Source organism: Pimephales promelas, chromosome 3 (genome assembly GCF_988280905.1).
Source record: "Pimephales promelas chromosome 3, fPimPro1.hap1.1, whole genome shotgun sequence".
Classification (NCBI taxonomy): Eukaryota; Metazoa; Chordata; class Actinopteri; order Cypriniformes; family Leuciscidae; genus Pimephales; species Pimephales promelas.
In genome coordinates this window covers 18475863-18499938 of record NC_142771.1, presented here as the reverse complement: position 1 = coordinate 18499938, position 24076 = coordinate 18475863, and the positions used below count along the sequence as shown (strand labels likewise).

General features: G+C 39.5%; 2 protein-coding genes across 3 annotated transcripts in view; both read right to left on the bottom strand.

Moving 5' to 3' along the window:
- The window catches only part of fam171a2a (family with sequence similarity 171 member A2a), a 29605-nt gene extending 29172 nt beyond the window's left edge, over nucleotides 1-433 (bottom strand). Inside the window, exon 1 of the mRNA XM_039685662.2 lies at nucleotides 100-433. Coding sequence (XP_039541596.2) covers nucleotides 100-199 — 100 coding nt within the window. The 5' untranslated portion in view covers nucleotides 200-433. The remainder of the gene's footprint in view (nucleotides 1-99) is intronic.
- A 2487-nt stretch (nucleotides 434-2920) lies between these two features.
- On the bottom strand, nucleotides 2921-23997 carry itga2b (integrin, alpha 2b). Of its 2 annotated transcripts, XM_039685661.2 has the most exons (30): nucleotides 23697-23997; nucleotides 22932-23062; nucleotides 21841-21938; nucleotides 20411-20570; nucleotides 20236-20285; nucleotides 20080-20125; nucleotides 19782-19904; nucleotides 19419-19463; nucleotides 16193-16236; nucleotides 16015-16077; nucleotides 15380-15432; nucleotides 15077-15288; nucleotides 13557-13742; nucleotides 12645-12690; nucleotides 11451-11558; nucleotides 11094-11149; nucleotides 10606-10757; nucleotides 10213-10317; nucleotides 10060-10127; nucleotides 9833-9980; nucleotides 8471-8563; nucleotides 8290-8369; nucleotides 8034-8114; nucleotides 5112-5217; nucleotides 4879-5031; nucleotides 4459-4572; nucleotides 3763-3879; nucleotides 3563-3664; nucleotides 3365-3487; nucleotides 2921-3235 (listed from the first exon to the last, which is right to left on the bottom strand). In XM_039685661.2, the coding sequence occupies exons 1-30, from the start codon at nucleotides 23870-23872 to the stop codon at nucleotides 3128-3130; spliced, it is 3147 nt and encodes a 1048-aa protein (XP_039541595.2). In that variant the 5' UTR covers nucleotides 23873-23997; the 3' UTR covers nucleotides 2921-3127. The 2 variants fall into 2 exon arrangements, with proteins under 2 accessions (XP_039541595.2, XP_088984538.1); XM_089128412.1 differs by lacking the exon at nucleotides 4879-5031.
- Between the last annotated feature and the right edge of the window lie 79 nt (nucleotides 23998-24076).

Here is a 24076-nt window from a genome sequence, read left to right as displayed (position 1 = left end):
AGTTACATAATAAAGCAGCGAAACGATGTTCTGTCCTGCACGCTCTACACAAATATATCCCGCTCAAAGACGGATGCTACAATCTCAAATCAAACTCACCAACTGGTGCTGTGGTCGATAGTGATTTCGCCAGCGTCCTCCAAGAACTACAGAGGAAAAGAAAAAGAAAAAGGGAACGGGAGGTGTGCGGTGGACGCATTCTTACAGCGGCATCGTCAGATCCTCGTTAAGTAACAGTTCATCCATGTTTGTTTGCGGGATGGCAGAAGACTGACTCTCTAAGTGCGGTTGCCACTGATGCCCACTCCCTTCCCGAGTACGGCTGCTCCGCTTCTTTCAGCCCTGTTGTCCCAGATGGAGGGAGGGCGAGATCCTGGAGTGCAGGGCTCCCGTGCGTCCTCTGTCGACCGAGACTTATACAACGTTTGAAATTTGAATCATTTGAAACCCGTTTCCAGTCCTTAGTTGACTGAGCTTGGTTTCTCCCAAGGTTTTCTTTTCCTTCTCCATTCTGTCACCTGATGGAGTTTGGGTTCCTTGCCACTGTCGCCTCTGGCTTGGGGACAACTAAGTGAGGACACTTAATATTCAACAATATTATCTGAATGTACTGATGCTGCTGTGAACTGATATTGTTTTGCAGAGCTGCTTTATGTATAAAAGTAACTAATTTAATAATTGATGATCTTTACATTGCAACTGAATCACTGACTTCAGATGAACAACAGTCAGCCGAGATGGATCTTTTTAAAAAAAAAAAAACTGCTCTGAAAATCTGTATTGTATGATACACTGTATATGAAGGTGACTTGACTTTTCATTTAATAATTTATAAAGTTTTACACTTACACATCGGCCTACATAAATTAACAGAGCATTTGATAAATATGATTAAAATCACTCACAAGGTAAAGATGGCAGATATTGGCTTTAGCTAAACTACTTAGTGCACTTTTAAGAGGTGGTTTTTAATTCATATTATACTTTGTTCACAATATTTTGCCTCACTGGTCGTGTAAATGTAGCCTACTCAAACACACACAAAAACACATTTAATTTGTTATTCAACGCATTTTATTTACATGCAGGTCCAGAGTTAGACGCGTTCCATGGGTCAACTTATTTTGTTGATCCTGGAACAACATTCCTGTCTGAAAATGTAATAGGCCTAACCATATCCCACCCTTAAACCTAACCCAACCAATAAGTTATCCCTAAAATCAGAGGGAAATGACAGGTGAATTACATTAATGTACTGTAAAAGCACCAAAACCTGTTTGTAAGTCTAAACTTGACATAAAATGTAAACATTACATTGAATCTGAAACTGAAATCACGCGCAGTTGCGCAGTGCAGATAAGACATTTTATTGACTGAAAATAAAAAAAATAAAAAAACACAACAACAACAAAAAACACCAGAAATTAAATGACTTACAATGATTGATGAAAGTCAACAAGCATTATTTATGAAGTATATGCATAACAAATTTCTGTGCAAATAGTTCATGAATGAGATTAAGGGTTAGTTCACCCAAAAATGAAAATTAAGTCATTAATTACTCACCCCCATGCTGTACCAACCCCGTAAGACCTTCGTTCATCTTCGGAACACAAATAAAGATATTTTTGATTGAATCTGAGAGCTAGATCAGTCCAACATAGACTGCCTAAGGGACTGGCTCTTGACGGCCCATGAAGTCATTAAAGAAAAGGTTTCAATATTCCATGTGCCTACAGCGGCTCAATTATAAGTTTATCAAGCAACGAGACTACTTTTTGTGCGAAAAAAAAACAAAAAACAATAACGACCATGATAACGACTTTATTCCACGATTCCATTACTTCCTTATGGGCGCATGCGCGAGAACTGAGACGAGGACGTTCTTCGTCTACTTCTTGTTACCGGCTGCTCACCGCTTAGGAGTTTTACCGCCACCTACCGTATAAGATGATGTGCTGATATAGCTGGAAGCGCAAAACTTTCTGTTTACAAGCAGAGGAAGATGCGCGCTGTACATACGCTTTTCAATTTGCGTATTTTCCGCACTATAAGGTGCACTTAAAAGCCTTTAATCTTCTCAAAAAACGACAGTGTTCCTTATAATCCGGAGCGCCTTATATATGGATCATCATCTTATACGGTAGGGGGCGGTAAAACTCCTAAGCGGTGAGCAGCCAGGAACAAGAAGTAGACGAATGAGAACGTCCTCGTCTCAGTTCTCGCGCATGCGCCCATAAGGAAGTAATGGAATAGTGGAATATAAAGTCGTTATTTATGTTTTTTTCGCACAAAAAGTAGTCTCGTCGCTTGATAAACTTATAATTGAGCCGCTGTAGGCACATGGAATATTTAAACCTTTTCTTTAATGACTTTATGGGCCGTCAAGAGCCAGTCCCTTAGGCAGTCTATGTAGGACTGATCCAGCTCTCAGATTCAATCAAAAATATCTTTATTAGTGTTCCGAAGATGAACGAAGGTCTTACGGGGTTGGAACAGCATGGGGGTGAGTAATTAATGACTTAATTTTCATTTTTGGGTGAACTAACCCAAATGAACGCGGCTATTGGTTGTATGAGAAAGGCTCATTGATCTTTACTGATAATCAACACCTGCTTGAAATTATGATACTAGGAATGTTAACAAGTGCAATAGGTTGGACACAATGCTAATTAAAAAATTATATATATTTTCGCCTATTTCTGCCTAAAGATGATTTCTAGTACATCACCTAATGCCTGCAACTACAAAAACTATTATACATGTTTAATAAAACTGCAGAAAGAATATAAATATAACAGAGCAAACAAACTTTAAAAAAAAAGCTAGATCTTATGAGCCAGTGAAACGGGGCACTGCCATCTTTATATTGTCTTTGAACTTCCATTGCTGTCCAGGAGTAATTCGCTTTTGAAGTGGATTTACTTAATGTAAAGTTAACAAAAGTTATCATGAGGATTGTAATGTTTAAAGCAGATGTCTTAACAAATGTCAGTGGACTAGGAACATTTTAAAATGAGCCGTTCATTCATAAATACGCAAGATCACTGTGAAAATACAGACCGGAAGACAAAAGACAACGAGCGCAGCGCTGAAAAGACGTAAGGTCTATAAAGCATTATAAATCTCAAGATTTGCAGTCTGACATCTCGTTCTGTTCACCACTCAATTTCTGTGTGTCATCATCATCATCGTCGTCGTCACATGGAGGACGGTTACGCTTGAAAAATCCCACCTAAAAAACAACGTTGTATGGAGATTTATGTGGTATCACACTTGTGTTTTTTTATTACAGTGAGTTTGTTGTTGGCCTGGAGGCCTATATGAGACAAAGCACCCTCTGCTGTTCAACATATAGAAGTACCTTCCAGAAGATGGTGCTCAGGGCAGCCAATAGCAGGAGTCCAGCGATGACAGACACTACTATCCACCACACAGGAACCTCCTCTTGTCCATCTGGCCGTCTCCATACTATATTTGTATGTGTCTAGATGGAGTTTATGAGGGGTTTAAGAGGAGTTGCATATATTACGTGACACAACCCAAAGAACTGACGTCTCACCCGTGCATTTCCTCTGGGCAGGACAACTGGCTGGATTTTTGAGGGCACATCCGTCACCTCATAGTGAGCCGTGGAGTGAAGAACGTAATTTACATATGGTCTCTAAGCAGAGAACAGATACAAACAGGGAGAGAAAGGGGTATGATTATTAAAAAAATTCTTTGAATGTTTTAGAGTTTGATCTCTAAAGTTTGGCCCACCTTTAAGAAGGTTTGTACCCACAGCCTGCTCATCACTCTTACAATGGCTCGCTCATCTCTCTGCAGTCCTGCAGCCTCACACTCAAACAGAATACACTGGTCACCACTAGAGCAGTTCTGCACAGTGAGAGATATAGCAATATTTAAGGTAACACTTTACAATACGGGTGCACTAATATATATTGATTCATGCTTAACTAATGCACAAATAATCATGAGTTAATGTATAACTCATGAAGAACTAAACCATTAATTAATGATTACTGCATCAGGAACTAATAAAGAGTCTATTAATAGATTAAGTAATACATGAATTGCTGTATTAATTCAATGTGTCATTGTGCATTAATTCCTTAATAACATAATAGTGAGATGGAGGTATTTGCACATGCTAAATGCCTAAAATTAGAAATGTCAAAATCTAAGAATCATAATATATATATGCACTTCATTCAGTAAGGATGCATTAAATTAATCAAAAGTGACTGTAACACTTTTTTGTTACATTGTTCCAAAAATCTATTTCAATTGAATTAAATGCTGTTCTATTCTATTCTATTGCTCTACTGCTCTGTCCTATTGTTCTATTGCTTTCTATTTATCCAAAAATCCTGAAAAAAGTACCATGATATATACTTCTATGATTCTATGTTTATATGATATACATATGAAATGATGTAATATAAGGTTCTGTACCACATGGACTGCATGTTGCCACTGCTGCTCATATTCTGTTTTTTGCGACAGGTCGCGTTTGTTGAAATGATGAACCTGGCCTACGGTGACGTTGGAGGACTCCATCTTCACTAACTGTGATAAATAGGTAGTGTAATGTTTATTGCCATTGAATATATAGATGATATCATATCAAAAACATATCATGATAATTTGCGCATGGTACCATGGTTATGTCACAGTATTATGAATATCATTCAGTGTCATCAAGTTATTAAATGTTATGTACATGGTTATAACACTGTACTATAGTATATCTTTGTTTACAGATATTGCTGTTCTTCTTCAATAGTATAATAAAGTGTGTTAATATTATATTTGCAGACAAGTGTTTTCAGAGGGTTTAGTTTCAAAATCATAGTCAGTAGGGGGCACTCTCACCCCACGTGGGTCGATGTTGGAGTAGTCTGTTTGACAGGAGATGAGCTCCTGGGAGGCATTAGCAAATACATATAGCAGATAGGACTCATTTTGTGAAACAGGAAACTCCAGTGTAAGCTTTGCATTCACCGGACTGGGGCCCATGTTCCTTAGCTGAGACAGGAAATTAGAAACTTAAAACCGCTTAAGTGAAGGTGTTTACAATAATCCTAGACCTAGACTGAGAATATTACCTCATATACATGCTCTATGAGTGGGCCTACTTCATTCAACTCTTCTGGATAATCCTTTGTCTCCCATTTAGTAATAGGCAGAACACAGTCAGCAGGAGAAGAGATTCTGTAATGAAGAAATTAAAGGACAAGTTCGGTATTTCACACTTATAGCCCTGTTTTAAGTCACTTCTGATGAAATGGAACTCTTAAGAAGCAAAAATTCTCGGGAGCAGCCGCCAGCAGCATGTGTCCAAATTTCAATCTCAACTGCTCTACTTCATCTTAAAACAGGGCTTTAACGGTAAAATATCGAAATTGTCCTTTAAATGGTCATTCATGAACCAAGAAAGAATCAGTTCTCATAAAAGAGTGAGAAAGAATATTAAAAAAGAAAATTTGGCAACTGTAGTGAAGATGATTTTATACACTAGTGTTAAAAAGTTTGGATCCATAAGATTTTTGAATATTTTTAAAATAAGTCACTTATGCTCACCCAGTCTGCATTTATTGCAAAACAAATACAGTAAAAACAGCAATATTGTGAAATATTATTACAATTTAAAATGACTGCTTTTTATTTTAATATATTTTAAAATGCATTTCTTCCTGTGATGGCAAAACTGTATTTTCAGCAGCCATTACTCCAGTCTTCAGTGTCACATGATACTTCAGAAATCAACATAATATTTTGTGGAAACTAATAAACTGATAAAAAGTTAAAAAGAACAGCATTTATTTGAATTTTTTTTAGAACATTATACATTTCATTACAGTCACTTTGATGACAATCAATCAATTTAATGCTACATTGCTGAATAAAAAGTAATTATTTCCATGTGAATGGTTTATATATATACACTCACCGGCCACTTTATTAGGTACCCCATGCTAGTAACGGGTTGGACCCCCTTTTGCCTTCAGAACTGCCTCAATTCTTCATGGCATAGATTCAACAAGGTGCTGGAAGCATTCCTCAGGGAGTTTGGTCCATATTGACATGATGGCATCACACAGTTGCCGCAGATTTGTCGGCTGCACATCCATGATGCGAATCTCCCGTTCCACCACATCCCAAAGATGCTCTATTGGATTGAGATCTGGTGACTGTGGAGGCCATTTGAGTACAGCGAACTCATTGTCATGTTCAAGAAACCAGTCTGAGATGATTCCAGCTTTATGACATGGCGCATTATCCTGCTGAAAGTAGCCATCAGAAGTTGGGTACATTGTGGTCATAAAGGGATGGACATGGTCAGCAACAATACTCAGGTAGGCTGTGGCGTTGCAACGATGCTCAATTGGTACCAAGGGGCCCAAAGAGTGCCAAGAAATTATTCCCCACACCATGACACCACCACCACCAGCCTGAACCGTTGATACAAGGCAGGATGGATCCATGCTTTCATGTTGTAGACGCCAAATTCTGACCCTACCATCCGAATGTCGCAGCAGAAATCGAGACTCATCAGACCAGGCAACGTTTTTCCAATCTTCTATTGTCCAATTTCGATGAGCTTGTGCAAATTGTAGCCTCAGTTTCCTGTTCTTAGCTGAAAGGAGTGGCACCCGGTGTGGTCTTCTGCTGCTGTAGCCCATCTGCCTCAAAGTTCGACGTACTGTGCGTTCAGAGATGCTCTTCTGCCCACCTTGGTTGTAACGGGTGGTTATTTGAGTCACTGTTGCCCTTCTATCAGCTCGAACCAGTCTGGCCATTCTCCTCTGACCTCTGGCATCAACAAGGCATTTCCGCCCACAGAACTGCCGCTCACTGGATGTTTTTTCTTTTTCGGACCATTCTCTGTAAACCCTAGAGATGGTTGTGCGTGAAAATCCCAGTATATTAACAGTTTTTGAAATACTCAGACCAGCCCTTCTGGCACCAACAATCATGCCACGTTCAAAGTCACTCAAATCACCTTTCTTCCCCATACTGATGCTCGGTTTGAACTGCAGGAGATTGTCTTGACCATAGCTGTGTCTGAAATCGCTCCCTATCCACTAAATAGTGCACTATATCGGGTGTCGGCCATTTTGTAGTGGTGTCCGAATTCTGAGTGAACGACATCATTCCCTACATTCATTCACTACTTTTACCCACAATCCTCTCTGAATTCGAGTGTACATTCGATGTACACTCGCTGAAGCCCTATTTCCCACAATCCAATGCGGAGAGAACTGAGCGCGCATGAAAGTTCGGCGCGAGCAAGTTTAAACCAGAGATTACATTACATCCAGTGGAGGATTTGAAAAATGTCCGTTAATCGTCGTTTTGAACATAATAACGGTCGCCGGAGGGCGCTCGACGACACGTCATCTGTGAACGTGAGAGTTAATGTACAATTTCAGTCGATGAAACTACAAAGCTGGCACGGAGGTATAATTACAAAATAAAGTCATTATGATTGTTATTGTTGTTAATATTATTTTATAAAGTAGGTAATGTAAGATAAAAGGAGTTTTATCAGTATGCGTGACGAAGCCTTTTCTGCGACAGCTCCAACTCTCCGACGCACAGTGTAAACGTCAGCGTCTGAATTCACTCACTTCATCTCCTTCACTCCTTGCAGATATAGTGCACTCAAATGCCATACACTATATAGGGATTAGTGAATGAGTGAACGAGTGAGCGGTTTCAGACACAGCTCATGTCTACATGCCTAAAGGCACTGAGTTGCCGCCATGTGATTGGCTGCTTAGAAATTAAGTGTTAACGAGCAGTTGGACAGGTGTACCTAATAAAGTGGCCGGTGAGTGTATATATATATATATATATATATATATATATATATATAATATATATATATATATATATATAACATATAGTTATGCTAAAGCCTTCTATCAAATCATTATCTCACTTCTGTTTCCTGCTTTTTTTGAAATGGAGGAAATAAAATGATATAGTCTGACAGTACAGGAAAATGACAGTATAGAACTAACCCACGCATTTCCAGTGAAGCTGCAGCAGTAACATTAACCTGCAATTGGACCAGGTTACTGTTTGGTTTCTGGCTGTTCTTACTGAAAATAAGAGAGACCAAGAAGAAGAAACAGAAGATAATAATCATTGTCATCATGGGCACAACGTACCAGAAAGTCTGGAGCAGACCATCTGGCAAAAAAGAGACTTTTTTTTTTACTCTTTTGATTTGCTAACACACAGATGTTGTGTGTGTGTTTGTGTAGATGTTCACACCTTCGTATTTGCATTTGGAATGTGATGTGGCTCTCCACTTGTTCCAGACCACCCATGCTGAAGTAAAGACCTGCTTTCAGCTAAATGAGAGAAAACAACCGAGAGCAAATTTTACAACAGGCTCATCATGAATGGTCAAATGATTTGAGGTGGGTTATTATGTTGATTATGTCACCCTGACCTTATGTCCACCCTCCATGGGGTTTCCCAGATCACAAACCACAATGACTGAGCCATTCTCCTTCTTCTGACCGCACACCAAGTGACTGAAGTCCTGCAAAACACATTTTATACCTTATGTGACACAACTCAGCAATAATACTATTCGCATGGAAATAAAATAATTGTGCAGACAGAAAGAGGAGAAATGTGGTCCATTTGGAAATCTTGTTTTCGTGAAGACTATATACTGTACTATCTATATCAAATGGACTATCTGTACCACTTGAGTTCCGACAAACCTTGTACCAGGTTTGTTATATTTAACTAAAACAATGGGTTTCCTTTATTGAACTAAAGAATAGAAGAAAATATCAATACACTGATTTCACCCAGCCACCATTTTGAAATCGAAAGCGAGGCTCCGGTGTGAAGAACCCGAGAAGTACAGATAAATAACAATGCCGTGGACAACCAACCTGAAGCTGCTGCCTCGATTTACACTTTTGGATGTTAATATCCAATTTAGAATATGTATATAGTGTGTTCCTTCTTCTTTTTTTACTTTCTAAATTATATATAAAAAATCATTTTAATTATAAATGAAGTATGAGAGAATAACTAATTTCTACATTAAACACAACAATATGCCATCGCATCCGCGACCTTGGAGCGCTTTTATCGTGAATAGATGCGCTTCGATGGACTTCCAAAGACAGACACCCATTCACTCTATTTATAAACCTCAGAAGAGCCAGGACATTTTTTATAAAACTCTGATTATATTTCACCTGTAAGAAGAATGTCGGAATGTTTTCAGGTGAACTATCCCTTTAATATATTATCCAAATTTTCTTATCGGGTCGATAACGATAACATTAAAAATGAACATATATTGTCTGATACTGACATGATGGTCGATATGTTATTCATCCCTATAAATAAGTTTACGTTGAAATAATAACATTACTAAATTTACAACTGAAATAAAATAAAGCGAAAATGAGAAAAACACATCAAATTGCAAAAACATGAAAACTGAAAAATATAAAATGAGCTAATTCACAATATTAATAATTAATACAATTAATATGATTAATATAATATGATTATAAATAAAGTGATAAATAAATATCACTGCTTTATCAGCCTAGTCCTACCCCATTTAAGTCCCTATTGACTCCCATAAGTATGAAAAACAAATACTATTGACGTCAATGAGGCCCATCAACTGTTACTATATTCTTTTGTGTTCAGCAGAAGAAAGAAACTCATACAGGTTTGGGGGTAAGTAAATGATAACAGAATTTTCCTTTTTGGGTGAACTATCCCTTTAATGTTCTGTAGCTGTCAACAACAAACAGAAAAATGACTAAACCGTCACCTCTCGGTTGCTCACAACACCCTGATAGTGTGTGTGCGCTGGCGGGCTGATATATAGCTCAGTCTCGTATGCTCCCTCTCCCTGATTTTCGGCCTCGATAATCAGCAATGCTGGATTCTCATCGCCGATCAGGATTAGTCCTGTTGACCTGTTTCAGATAAAGGTTTGCTTAATAAAAATGTCTGTAACCATTTCATATCTATACTGTAGCTAACAAAGGAACTTACGCCACTGCTTTCAGCTTCAGGTCTGGAATACAGACGTTATCCTGACCACAGTTTAGTATTATCCGTGCCTAGACGCAACAAAATTTTTTAACAGATTAATGTTAATAAATGTGTGCCATTGTGACAACAAAAACAATATGTTCCAGCCTCCACCTGTCCAAAAGCGACACTTTGTCCATGCAGCACTGCATCTTGGGAGTCAACCAGACTGTAGTTCATCGAGAAGAAGATTGGACTTAGCTTGTCCTTAAACTCAGGCTTAAAAGGAAAGGATTGAGATGCAAAATGAACATCTAGCATTTTACTTGACAAAAAAAAAAAGGATCATAAAGAGAATTTGATTGCAGATCACATGAATGCAGTTGGGAGCACAAAAGCCTTGTTGTTTTTCTTTTTTATTGGTACTCAGAGGAAACTAGATCTAATTTATGTGTGTATAGTTTGTGACTTAGAACATTCAGTGTTCTGCAACATGAAGGTCACAGGACTTGAGCTTTTTATCCACAGGTCACATTTCCAGCGCATCAACATTTTGATGAAACACACCAGTAGGTAGGCCGTGACGTTCCTACAGACTTCTCCTGAGTTCCTATCCACAGAGATTTGGAAGTAAGCGTATGGCTGGTTGGAGTCCAGTAGGAGTGTTCGTCTGGCCATGCTCTGCTTCATCCTGTCCAGCTGAAGCTCTGTGTTGAGCACTAGAGGAAATATTTAGCAAAAAGCTGAAAAAACCTGCAAATCTTTGATAACACCTTTAATGCACCTCTCTTATTGACTCTTTATATGTACAATAAGGTGAATTCAAAACCCTAACAAAGGCTTGTTCACACCAGTAACTATAACAATAAAGATATATTTAAAAAAGATAAAAGGTTTTACATGTAAAATGAATATCAGAGTTCAAACCAGAACTATTTAACGGCAATGAGAAACGATATCGTTGGAATATCTTTTTTAGAACGATGTTTTCCTGCTGATGAAACACTATTACTAAATTCATCAATCATATTTCAAATTATTAAATTATTACACACCAATCTCCTCAGGAATTCTGTGTCCAGATACACTGATGCATGCCATAATTATAAAGCTAAGGAAAAAGAGAAAACAAGTGAAGATGATAGATATTCTATAGAAGTAAAACAACCATGTGGGTTGATACTCAAAGCATGCATAAAATACGGATTACTGATCAATGGAAGTCCTTGAGCTTTTTAGATGACTCCTAAAAAGGACGTGAGTGTATCAATAGCGCACTGTACCATTCCTCACACGAACTCTTCTAATCCTTGAGAAGCTTTTTTACAGCTGACTAAGTATTTTGAATGCCAGCCTCTTGAATCATGATGACACAGTGAAGCTGTCTCTTGTACTAAGTTCAGAAACATTACCAAGTAATGAAGGTGCTGCTCTGGTGGAGACGACACAATTTGTCTTCAGGGTTCAAAAGTTCAGGGAAGAATAAGAGTCGAGCCTGTGTCCTCACAACAGCTTGTGCTCTAATAAAAAGTCAAACACGTTATTGTTCCAACACACAGAATCATAGCAGTTGTTCTCAATTGGTTGGTCATGACCCCCAGCTGGGAAAAACTGCTTAATGCATATTATATAATTCATTAAATAGTATAATAAAGGATTCAAGGATAAAAGGAAATTCGGTAACACTTTACAATACGGGTGCACTAATATGCATTAATTCATGCTTAACTAATGCACAGATAATCACGAGTTAATATATAACTAATGAAGAAACCATTAATTAATGATTACTGCATCAGCAACTAATTGCTATTAATTCAATGTGTCATTGTGTATTCATTCCTTAATAACATATTTTATTAACTAATAGTGTAAATGAATGTGTTCATTACCACAATTAGTCAAAGCTATGCACTTCAACTTCCAGTTGTCTGCTTTAATTAATCATTAGCTAATGATTTGCAAAGGTATCATTATGTTATGACTTTACTTGTTGGGGCACATCATTATTAACTAGTCATTTAGTGATTGTAGTAATATGCACATGAATCTGCACTAACAATTAAGTAATTAATGATGTATTAATCCATATTAGTGTACCTGTCATATTATCTGGAAGTTGAAATACAGTACAAGGCTTTGGCCAATTCTGGTAATTAACATATTAATTAACACTATTAGTTAAAAAAATGAGTTATTATGGAATTAATCCACAATTACATATTTAATTAATAACAATTCATGTATGAACTAATACATTAACCTTACAGACCCTTAATTAGTTAATAATTTGGTAATCATTAATGAATAGCTTAAAATAATCATTAGTTACACATTAATTCAGTATTATCTGTGCATTAGTTAAGCATGAATTAATGCTTATTAGTGCACACGTATTGTAAAGTGTTACCAGAAATTTGTTGCTTTACTTTCATATGATAAAGTAATTTTGGCACTGTGGCCAAATTTGATGTCTAATGTAAATTACGGGTCCTTAAGCAAAACCAGTTGAGAACCTCTGCTTTAGACAAATATACTGAAAAGGATGAAGCATATATATGGCTATTTGATTACAATAAACAATTTAACTGATTTTAAATTAGCACCTGTAGGTTGCCACTTTACTCGCACCCCAAGCACCAATGATGAGATCTAAAGGAAAAAACAAAACGTATTGACATTTACAAATCTATCTATCAGCAAACACCACAAAGAGAGTGAAACAGAGATTGAGCTACAAGACAACCATGTTACATTGGAGGAAAAGAGGTGTGGGGACTACTTTGTCTGTGATAAGTGACCTAAGAGCAGCGAGAGTCCCTCTTAAGAGATTGAGGTGCTTTGTGTCAAAAAGCATTGCCATGTCCACAATGGACCCCGATGTCAGAGCCCTTTTCCATTTACATCTGCACTAAGAGGGCTGTGACTCTGACTAAAGCATTCCTGTCTCATGGTGAATCCCAGACAGGCTCTTTACTCCTCCCAAGGGATTGTGGGAAAAGGCTGTTAGTTGAGATTGTTCACAGCAGACATCCTAACTTTGAGGACAGTCTCTGAAGCTTTTGTTGGCACTGTCATCCGGTTATTGGTGGGTTTTGTACTCCAAGCATGACTCGTAGATGGCTATAAGGGGTTGCTGGGAAGGTTATGGTATTTTGATGCAGTGACCCAGTTTCCTGGTCAGATTTTAATGGGAGCTAATGGGAGGGGTGAAAAGAGCTCCAATTTGCTGACAAATTATTTAAGGCGTTGTTTTTTTTAAGCAAAATAAAGTAAATGTAAGTATTGAATTAAGTTCACCCCAAAAAATGAAACCTGTCACCGTAATGATGTTCTAAACTTGAACCACCACCAATTCTTCCATTGAACACAAAAGGGGATCAATAGAATGAAAGCGTTTACATGCTAGTATGGTGGCTCTCATTGTATGTATGTCAATGTATTCTTTATTATTCCTCTTTTTATGTTCCAGAGAAGAAATAATGCATACAAATATATTCAAGGAACATATCACATACCTGGATATCCATTATCATCAATATCCATCCCTCCTCTCATGCTGAAGCCAAACATTGGAGGATCTCTGAGGGTGTGAAACGGGCTCTCGATGACTTGAACAAACTGGGTGGTCAAACCATCACCCTGACCCAGGTAAATAAACACCTGACCTCCTTCACCAGAGCCAGGTGCCCCCACAGCTACATCTGGAATATTAAATCACATTTGCAGTTTATTTTTATTTAACCATGCAATAAATATACAATCGTCCAGCATCTACAAAAAGGATAAAAAAAAAAAAATGGGTTTACTGTTACCATATACTGCAATATCATTATGTATTTTTGACAGTAAAAATTACAAATGACCTTATCAAATCTGTATGATATTTAAAAAGACAATACATGTGCTTTTATAATAAAATATATATCTAAAATTATGTTATTATGCACTAATTTTTGGATCCGTAAGATTTTAGATTTTTAACTTTATTCAGCATAGACCCTGTAAAGTGTCTGTAAAGTTGGATTATGCTACAGTGTTGTTATTTTGAACTTTAGATAATCATTAAAGAACCCTGCAAAATCTATCACTGTAACAGTTATGTTATGTATAATTCTGTTTTACTGTCATTTTGTTGTTTTGTCATTGTGTAAATTTCATTATAATAGAATGTTTTCTGAAGGATCATGTGACACCGAAAAAGACTGGAGAAATTATACTGAATATTCAGCTTTGCCCTCACTAGAATAAAATGCATTTCATTCATTATATTAAAAAATATAATATGTATATATATTTCATAATATTACCAAATCAATTTACCAATTTTTCCAAATCACAAGCAGCCATGGTGAGGATAAAACAATATATTTTTGGAAAACATTAAAAAAAAAATCCAACCTTTTCCGGTAAAAAAGCTATAAAACTGTAAATTGATGTAACCAGAAGCCCCTGTGTGATGCATCACTTCTGATTATATTTTATCTAAATACATATGCTTCATTTTTCTTCCCATGATACCTGAAACATTGCCATATACTATTATGATGAACAGGATTTTTTTACAGTGTATTCTTATGACAATGCTGTCCTTAACATAAGCACTGAAACTCAGCATGAATCTGAATTATACTGTCACAGCTGAAGAACACCTGACCCATTTATGTCAAATCACTTTCAGATGCTGCTTTCATAACTGAGAAAAATACTATGGCTTGAGCTCTTGCTGTTATTAAGAAACAAGACTAATTTGATTGTAATTAGAAAAAAGATTCTGATGGTGCTGAATGCAATTTTGTATAACAGCAACCACAGTGCCTAATTTAACACATTGCCATCTGTAAAGAGCAATGCCTGTGGCAACTGCCAAATTTCCACTCTGTTTTATACTCTTTGTCTACATTAAACCCATTTGGCTGTTCATTTTCTTCTAGTACTTATACACAGATGGTTTGTGCTCAGAATTATCAATACAAATGTTAAACTGCGTGATATTTTCACGGTAAATACTACTTTGTAATGTCAGAGCAGTCCTCACCATTAAACCCATCATGGTCGATGTCTCCCAAAGGGGCGATGGAGCTGCCAAAACGCCCATAGGCATATGTCCCTGTCAGCATCTGATTGGGCCTGGAGGAGAAGGAGAAGCCCTCTCTTTGCAGGTAAACATACACTTGTCCCACTTCTCGGAATTTCTGAGTGGACAGCTGCTCCATAAAAAGCGGTGCTCCAATCAGGATGTCATCGTACCTGATGACCACAGAGAGGATGTAATTCATTTAATAAAACATTTAATAAATTCTCATGAAGTAAGAAATTAGTTTCTGCAGGAATCATTTACCCATCTCTGTTGATATCTGTTACTGCCACAGAATGCCCAAAATAAGATGCAATCTTCAGAAGACAAAACAAAAAGTAAAATTACTGCATTTAAATCTTTAGTGTCCTTACCTTGACAACATACACTACCATTCATAAGTCTGGGGTGATTTTTAATGAGTTTTAATAAGCTTATCCTCACCCAGTCTGCATTTATATGATCAAAAATACAGTAAAAACAATAATACTGGGAAATATTATTACAATTTGAAATATTAACTTTCATAACTAAGACATTTATACATTTATTAATACATGTATTATATCATCACTGTTGAATTGATGCTTATTCCTGTGATACTTTTGTTCAGAATTCTTTGTATATATATATATATATATATATATATATATATATATATATATATATATACAGTATATATATATATATATATATTGTATATATATATATATACAGTATATATATATATATATATATTATTTACTCAAAACTTTGAATAGCGTATATTTCTGATACTCTTGTTAAATCTAATACATTATAACAGTCTTTTACTATCACTTTAATTGATTAACTCCTTGTCCATTTAAACACAATTGTTCTAGTTCATATCCAACTCAAATTTAAGATACAAGTTAAACCTGAGTGCCACTAATCGCCTTCATGATTTGCAGGGACACTGTTGCTCCGTTTATTATTTTGACCTACAAAAAAAAGAGAAACAGTAAAACGACTGATTACATTAACTAATTACATAATCAATCGTGTAACTGCGCAAGAGCTTAATTGGAGTGCACAATCATCCATATGAGCACTTACAGAGCCTGCAGTGTGCAGATCGTTTGGGACGCCAACAACATAATCTGTAATCATTTTAAAATAAGAAAAGTGTAAAAAAATATTGCTGTTAAGAGCTGCAGACCACTCATTTAGCATTTTTCTAAAAACTGCTGTTTAATTTAAATGTGTAAAAATGTAAGATACTGTAGCTTGTTGTAACGTGCGGACAGAGACGGTCGGATCCATGTGCAGCACTTTATTCAAACAAGCAGACATGAACACAGGCAAACACTTAAACAAAGGGGCAATCCAGAAACTCGTGGTCAAAACAGGCAATGGTCGAGGCAGGCAGCACAGGTTCGTGAACAGTCCAGGAAACAGGCAAGGGTCAAGAGTCCAGGGAAACACGGAGACACAGAACAGGGAAGAACGCTCGGAATTGCACGCTTACAGTGAAACAAGACTTCGCAAGGGACACAGGGAAAACTCAGGCTTAAATAAGGAACTCAATAACCAATGATGAAACACAGCTGAACATAATGAAACACAAAGAGTCCAGGGGAAACAAACATGGGGAGAGGGTGCCCTCTAGAGGCTCTCGAGGGCACCACGGCTGCTGATCGTCACATAACCCCCCCTCTAAGGAGCGGCTTCCAGACGCTCCTAAGAGCTCCGGGGGGAGGTCGACGGGGGCTGGGATGGAGGGCCAGGCCCATGGAGAGGCAGGAGGCCAGGCACATGGAGAGGCCTGGGGCCGTGGAGCGTGGGTGACCAGGAAGGAGCAGGACGTGATGGCGGCCAGGGCGGAGCAGACACAGGCGAGGTCCATGACAGCCTCGCCTCCATGGCCCTCACGGACTCAGAGGTCCATGTCAGGATCACCTCCATGGCCCCCACAGAGTACCTACTGCCCCCCCCCAAAAAATACTTGGGGAAATTCACGGGAGGAGCCTCTGGGTGGTGAACTGGTACAGGAAAGGCCTCCCGGAGCTTGAAGGGTGCAGGCAGAGCGAGGCGCAGAGGCGGGGCCGGCAGAGCGAGGCGCAGAGGCGGGGCCGGCAGAGGCGGGGCCGGCAGAGGCGGGGCCGGCAGAGCGAGGCGCAGAGGCGGGGCCGGCAGAGCGAGGCGCAGAGGCGGGGCCGGCAGAGCGAGGCGCAGAGGCGGGGCCGGCAGAGCGAGGCGCAGAGGCGGGGCCGGCAGGGCGAGGCGCAGAGGCGGGGCCGGCAGGGCGAGGCGCAGAGGCGGGGCCGGCAGGGCGAGGCGCAGAGGCGGGGCCGGCAGGGCGAGGAGTCTGGGCACGCTCACCGGGGCCTGGCGAACCAAACGAGTCCTCCTTCTCCTCCTGCGGCGGCGCGTCACAGGGCTAGACACACTCGCTGGGCTGGACAACTCACTCACTTGAACTGGAGATGCAGCGCTCACTTGAAGAGGAGATGCAGCGCTCACTTGAAGAGGAGATGCAGCGCTCACTTGAAGAGGAGATTCAGCGCTCACTTGAAGAGGAGATTCAGCGCTCACTTGAAGAGGAGATTCAGCGCTCACTTGAAGAGGAGATTCAGCGCTCACTTGCAGAGGAGATTCAGCGCTCACTAGAAGAGGAGATTCAGCGCTCACTAGAAGAGGAGATTCAGCGCTCACTAGAAGAGGAGATTCAGCGCTCACTAGAAGAGGAGATTCAGCGCTCACTAGAAGAGGAGATTCAGCGCTCACTAGAAGAGGAGATTCAGCGCTCACTTGAAGAGGAGATTCAGCGCTCACTAGAAGAGGAGATTCAGCGCTCACTTGAAGAGGAGATGCAGCGCTCACTTGAAGAGGAGATGCAGCGCTCACTTGAAGAGGAGATGCAGCGCTCACTTGAAGAGGAGATTCAGCGCTCACTTGAAGAGGAGATTCAATTACTTGAACTGAAGACTCACTGGACAGACTGAATTCAACACTGGACACACTTGATTCACTCGGCTCAGCACTTGACTCACTTGACTCGGCACTCGATTCACTCAGCTCGGTATTTGACTCACTTGATTCACTCAGCTCGGCACTTGACTCACTCGAGTCGGCTGGCACGCGCTCAAACTCCGGTTCGACCCGCGACACCTCAGCTGTCTTAGAAACAGCACTTTTAACAGGGCCAGTGCGGGATACGGGCTCGAGGGGTCCGACATGATGAGTGGTTTTGGCAGGAACGATATGCTTAGAAGCGCCTCTGACGGTCCTTAAGGGAGGATCAAACAGTTTAGCGAGCTGAGGCTTATGCGGCGTGCGGAGTGAGTGAGAGAAATCCGCCGCATACGAACCTCCCCGGCGCAGGGAAAAGAGCAGTTCCTCGAGACCCTCCTTTTCTGCGGGGAGTTCAAAAGCCTTTCTGAACAGGGCGGTAAACACGTTGAAAGGAGGAAACGACATCCGACCTGGTTCCCAAAACGTGCCTGCCCACTCCAGAGCCTTTCCAGTCAACAGTGAGCAGATGAAAGAAACGCGGTCGGTATCCGAGGCGTATAACTGGGGCTGATGTTTCATATATAAACTGCACTGCTGAAGAAATCCTTCACACGCTCCAGGTGAGCCATTAAACTTTTCGGGAAACGGCGTACTGGAATTACTGCATGCGGTACTCACACAGGGTTGCGGTGGAACAGGTGCAGCGGGAGCTTGGGCTTGATTAGTGCTTGTGCTCTGCGGAGACCATGACTGCACGGAGCTTGCTAGTTCCTCGAGGAGAGAAGTTAGTCTCGCCAGCTGAGAACTATGAGAGGCTAGCATTGAAGCTCGGGTCTTGACCACGGCGGATAGATGCTGAAAGTCTGCTGGATCCTCGTTTGGCGAAGTCTTCTGTAACGTGCGGACAGAGACGGTCGGATCCATGTGCAGCACTTTATTCAAACAAGCAGACATGAACACAGGCAAACACTTAAACAAAGGGGCAATCCAGAAACTCGTGGTCAAAACAGGCAATGGTCGAGGCAGGCAGCACAGGTTCGTGAACAGTCCAGGAAACAGGCAAGGGTCAAGAGTCCAGGGAAACACGGAGACACAGAACAGGGAAGAACGCTCGGAATTGCACGCTTACAGTGAAACAAGACTTCGCAAGGGACACAGGGAAAACTCAGGCTTAAATAAGGAACTCAATAACCAATGATGAAACACAGCTGAACATAATGAAACACAAAGAGTCCAGGGGAAACAAACATGGGGAGAGGGTGCCCTCTAGAGGCTCTCGAGGGCACCACGGCTGCTGATCGTCACACTTGTCAATTATGATCATCACCTGGGACATGGTCTGTATTAAACTGCCCAACAGCAACAGAGTATCCTATAAGGCAGAAAAATGAAAAATCCTCAATGGATTTTTCAGATTTTCATTATCACTTTATCATTATTATTTTTTCACTCTTAGAAGAAAAGGTTCTATATGGAACCTTGAAGGAGTTTCCATCGAGCATTTTATGGACTTAGTTCTAAATTAATTTTGTTTTAATTCATTTTCAATTCGAATGGAATTAAATGGATGGCATAGCGCGTAAACATAGGCTTACTTTATCGCAAGAACAATATAACCCATTAAACATGAAAGTATTAGGCAATCATTTAAAACATAATCCTCCCCTGTCACACAGCTGTCACATCTTACCCAGATACAGGTCGTAGTAGTCACGCCTTTGTGGTGATTTGGTCTCACCGTTCACTGAATGCTTCGGAGAGAACGTGCTGCCACTGCTCATGATGTTTGCAAGAGATGCAGTGATGATCTGACCTGAAGTAAAGAGAAACAATTACATAACTATAGTCACAGCACACTTCACAAAGATATAGGCTAACTCCCACTGAAAGTGCTCAGTCAATGTACATTTAAAACAAAAACCCACAGTTTGACTCACAGTGAAGACAGCCATGAATAGTGGACTTCAAGCTTTTCTAACATATTTTACCTTGAAAATAATAGCCTCCTGGTGCACCAAGTACCACTCTGCCATTCTGTCACAACCGGCGCAAGCAGTTTTTACATGCAGGGGAAAAAAAGAGACGTTAAACTCTTTAAAGCCTACTGCAAATTACTCCACAGCCAGAAAAGAGAAACAAGGAACCTCGGTGATGTCTGTGGTAAATCCAGCCTCACAGTAACGCCTGTCAGGATCTGTACACGGTCAGAGTGCTTAAAACATTAGGCATTAATACAGAGTATTTCAAATTTATAAACACTGCTGTAAATCTATGGCAGTTACATTTCTGTATGTGACCGCGGTAAATTCAGTCTCTTACAGCCTCTGGTGTAAATCGCCTCTACATATTCTTCCCTGCAGGGGGCGTAGTTTGCCAACTCTCCTGTTTGCATGTTCAATAGCTGGCAGTTCCCAACAGGCGTGTTCATGGCCTCCTCCTTTTCCAAAAGCACGTTCCAGTGGAACATAGGGGCACAGGCCTACCTCATATGAAACATAAAACTCGATTTGAACTCTGAATTAAAACCGGTAAACCCCCCTCAAAACGTAAAGACAACAAAAATTTCTAACCTTAGCCTATCATATATTTATAGATGACAAAAATGTGTTTAGTTTAAAACATCTTCACTAAAGCTGATGTCAGCTTTCATTGTTTTAAGGCCGACAAAATGCTTTATGCACAGCTACACTACGTCCTGAACTTCAGCCAGCTCCTTTGTTTCCTGTCCCAAGTTATTGGAAAAACTGATTAATCCAGGTGTGCCTGACCTCAGTTGTCACATAGACAGTATAAGAAGTGGACAGAGTCATCTCATTGGAACTCCATTGAGACAAGTGAAGGCCGTTTTTGGCGTTTTTTAAGCGCTTCCTTTCCTGGAGGGCAGACTCAAACCGACTCAAACAGAGCTTGATGACGTAGATGTGACGTGAGCAACCCATCTGTCTTCTAGTGGCTGTGGCAAGAGAAATCCGAATCATTCCCTTCCGAAACATGCAGAGGCGGAGAGTGTGAGTAGGAGCTGTCAATGAGCTAGGAGCAGGATAAACTTTTGCTAGGTGTTCTGATTAATTATTTTGTCATTTTGCCTCCATGTTTCCCCGATTGCCCACGAGCTTCTCCTCCTTACCATACGGTAATCTCTCTACTGTGTGACAGAGTCGCTTGGTTGTGACACAATCGTTAGCCTACTTTTACAATAAACTGCTTCTATGGGGCCATAACATAAGCTACAAGGTAATGGAGCATTTTATACATTGTCATGTTTCTTTAGAAATAAATAATGGACAAATGGGGTCTTCAAACGCCTCAGATGTAAAGTTATTCACTGTCAAACTACGCCAAAATGAATGGGAATCAATGGAAATGCTAATGCAAGTGAAGTTCTTCTACAAGATGGCAGCTCCTGTGAGGCTTCAACTTTCAGTCGATGGATTACCCCCTTGAGTAGTCACAGCAACAATAATCAAACACACCTGACCTGGATTAATCAGTTTGGCCAATAATGGCAGACAGGAAACAAAGGAGCTGGCTGAAGTTCAGGAATTAGTGCAGCTGTGCAAAAAACTACTGGAAGAAATCCCTTTAAAGGTGCCTGAATAATTTACATTCTATGACCAATTATAACAAACTGTTTCAAACTTAAAAGTATACGGCTTTTCACTGGAAAAAACCCAACAACAACAACAACAAAACAAGATGCTTAAATCAATTCTATGAACTAGAGCTGTTTGTGAAATGCTGTAACTCACCAAGATGTAGTTCTTGTAGGTTCGAACTGAAGCGCCCAGCCACTGGTTTGATTTGTGAGCCATTAAGAGCATTTTACCAAATGTGATGTTTTCATCACCTAAAACATTCATTGAAAAAAGAAAGAAAAAAAAGAATACTTTACTGTACCACATTTCATGATACCAACTTACATACTGTGTTGTTTCCCACAGGATTTGTAAAACCGTGTTGCATGGGTGGACCGTCCTTCTAGGGGTCTGAGGGCATATTTTTTTAATTAATTATTTAAGTTAAATCATCAATCTAGACTAGTGCACTTTGAGAATTTAAAATTAAGAGCTCCAACCCATATTCAGTGTGCAAATGGTAGAATAAATGTCTGTGCATTGACTTGTAGGCCTATAAACTTTAAAAGGGACTCAAACCTCTTTTTAGCTGTGATATAGTGTGTCAGACTACATTACACTGCATAATAATAATACATTTATAATATTATTCTTATGACAGCTATATATTGTAAAAAAAAAATTAAAAAATTTCCACTGAAAAATAAATTAAACTTTCATAATTAGTTTTGTCCTAAATTCTATTCTTGAAAGAGATAAACACGAGAGCTTTAAATTTGTCCGAAACTGCAGTAGAGCTTTTATTTAGGCGAAACCAAGTTTACAAACAGGTCTCATTATCAACTATGCAAATGTAAAAATATTGTGTAACTGGTGACCATTACATTCCCACATGCACACCAAACTCAGCGCATGCACAGATGAATTTCACTGCATTCATTTACTGTGAACTGAGACGTGAACATCACATGTACTGTGCGGACTTCTCTTTGTGCAGCACTTTTCGTCTTTTGCGAATTGATAAGGACACAAAGCCTTATCGAGCTTTTGATTTGATTTTATTTAACAGCAATGAAAAAAATGACTTTAAAGGACCTTTTGTTATTATAAAAAGAAAATATATTTTCAGGCCGCCACAGACTAGGCTATTTAATGAATGGGAAAATGTATTTGTGGCGAGCCAACACAAATAAATTGTATGGGAAACCCTGCATACTGCATACTTAGGCTACCTTGTACATATTACCAAATGCATTACTACTCACCTTTTTGGTCAAAGTTTAAAGTCTGACACGATTCTCCACTTAATGTCCAGTTACACATGAAGACAGAGCCACCATGCGAGATCGCAGGCTGGCTGGTGTTTGCTCTGGGTGCTCCAACCACCACACTTACACTGAAGGGTGGACACCAGAGCATACATAGTCAGAAATTTTCACAGAAAACCTTCATCATTTTTTACATTAAAAAGCATAATTTAATATGATTTGTAAGCCGTTTTCCTCATGGGGACAAAAAAATGTCCCTACAAGGTCAACAATGTCTGGTTTTGCCATCCTTATGTAGGGAATCTATAAGGGAATACCTAAGAGAGACAGTTTGGAACTTTTTATTAAGCAGCAATTCATTCAATTAATCAAAAGTGACAGTAAAGAAGTCATTATATCGTAACGCAGTCATTATAACGTAACGCATGATTTCTATTTCAAATAAATTATATTCATCAAAAAATAATTCATCAAAAAATGTATCAAAGTTTCCACTAAAATATTAAGCCACACAACTGTTTTTTAACACTGATATGATCATATTTAATTATCAACAAACCAGAATATTATAATGATTTCTGAATAAATGGCTGCTTATAAGAGACTTGTTTCAAAAACATAAAATCTTACAGACCACAAACTTTTGAACGGCACTGAATAATTGTAGCATTACTAGAATCATATCTGGGTTTACAGATTCTGGAGCAGTTAACCAGCTAATCCATTATCAGAAAGTTTGCTGTGGAGGTCAGCACCACTCACCTTTTGCTGCTTGACCGATAAAAGTCAACTGAGAAACCAAAGTAGCTGTCCTCAGGGCCAGAGAAGACTGTGTAATTGTTCAGATCCAGGTTAAAGCCACTGATGTGATTTGGATAAATTAGCATGGACAAATACACAGTAAAAAACACCAAACTGCCTTTCAGCCTTTTCTCCATCTTCTCTGAGATTTCTGAAGTTGTCCAAACTCGTTCGACACAATTCACTCTGCCACTAGGAAGAAGTTAATGTTGTTCTGTCCCTTTGGGAGAATCTGCCACAACTCGTTACAACTCTGTGGTTATTCTAGTCAATATGACACTTGTGGGTGCCTGTTTCTCATGTGCTTCCTTCAGATAAGATGAGGTACATGTCATGGGTTT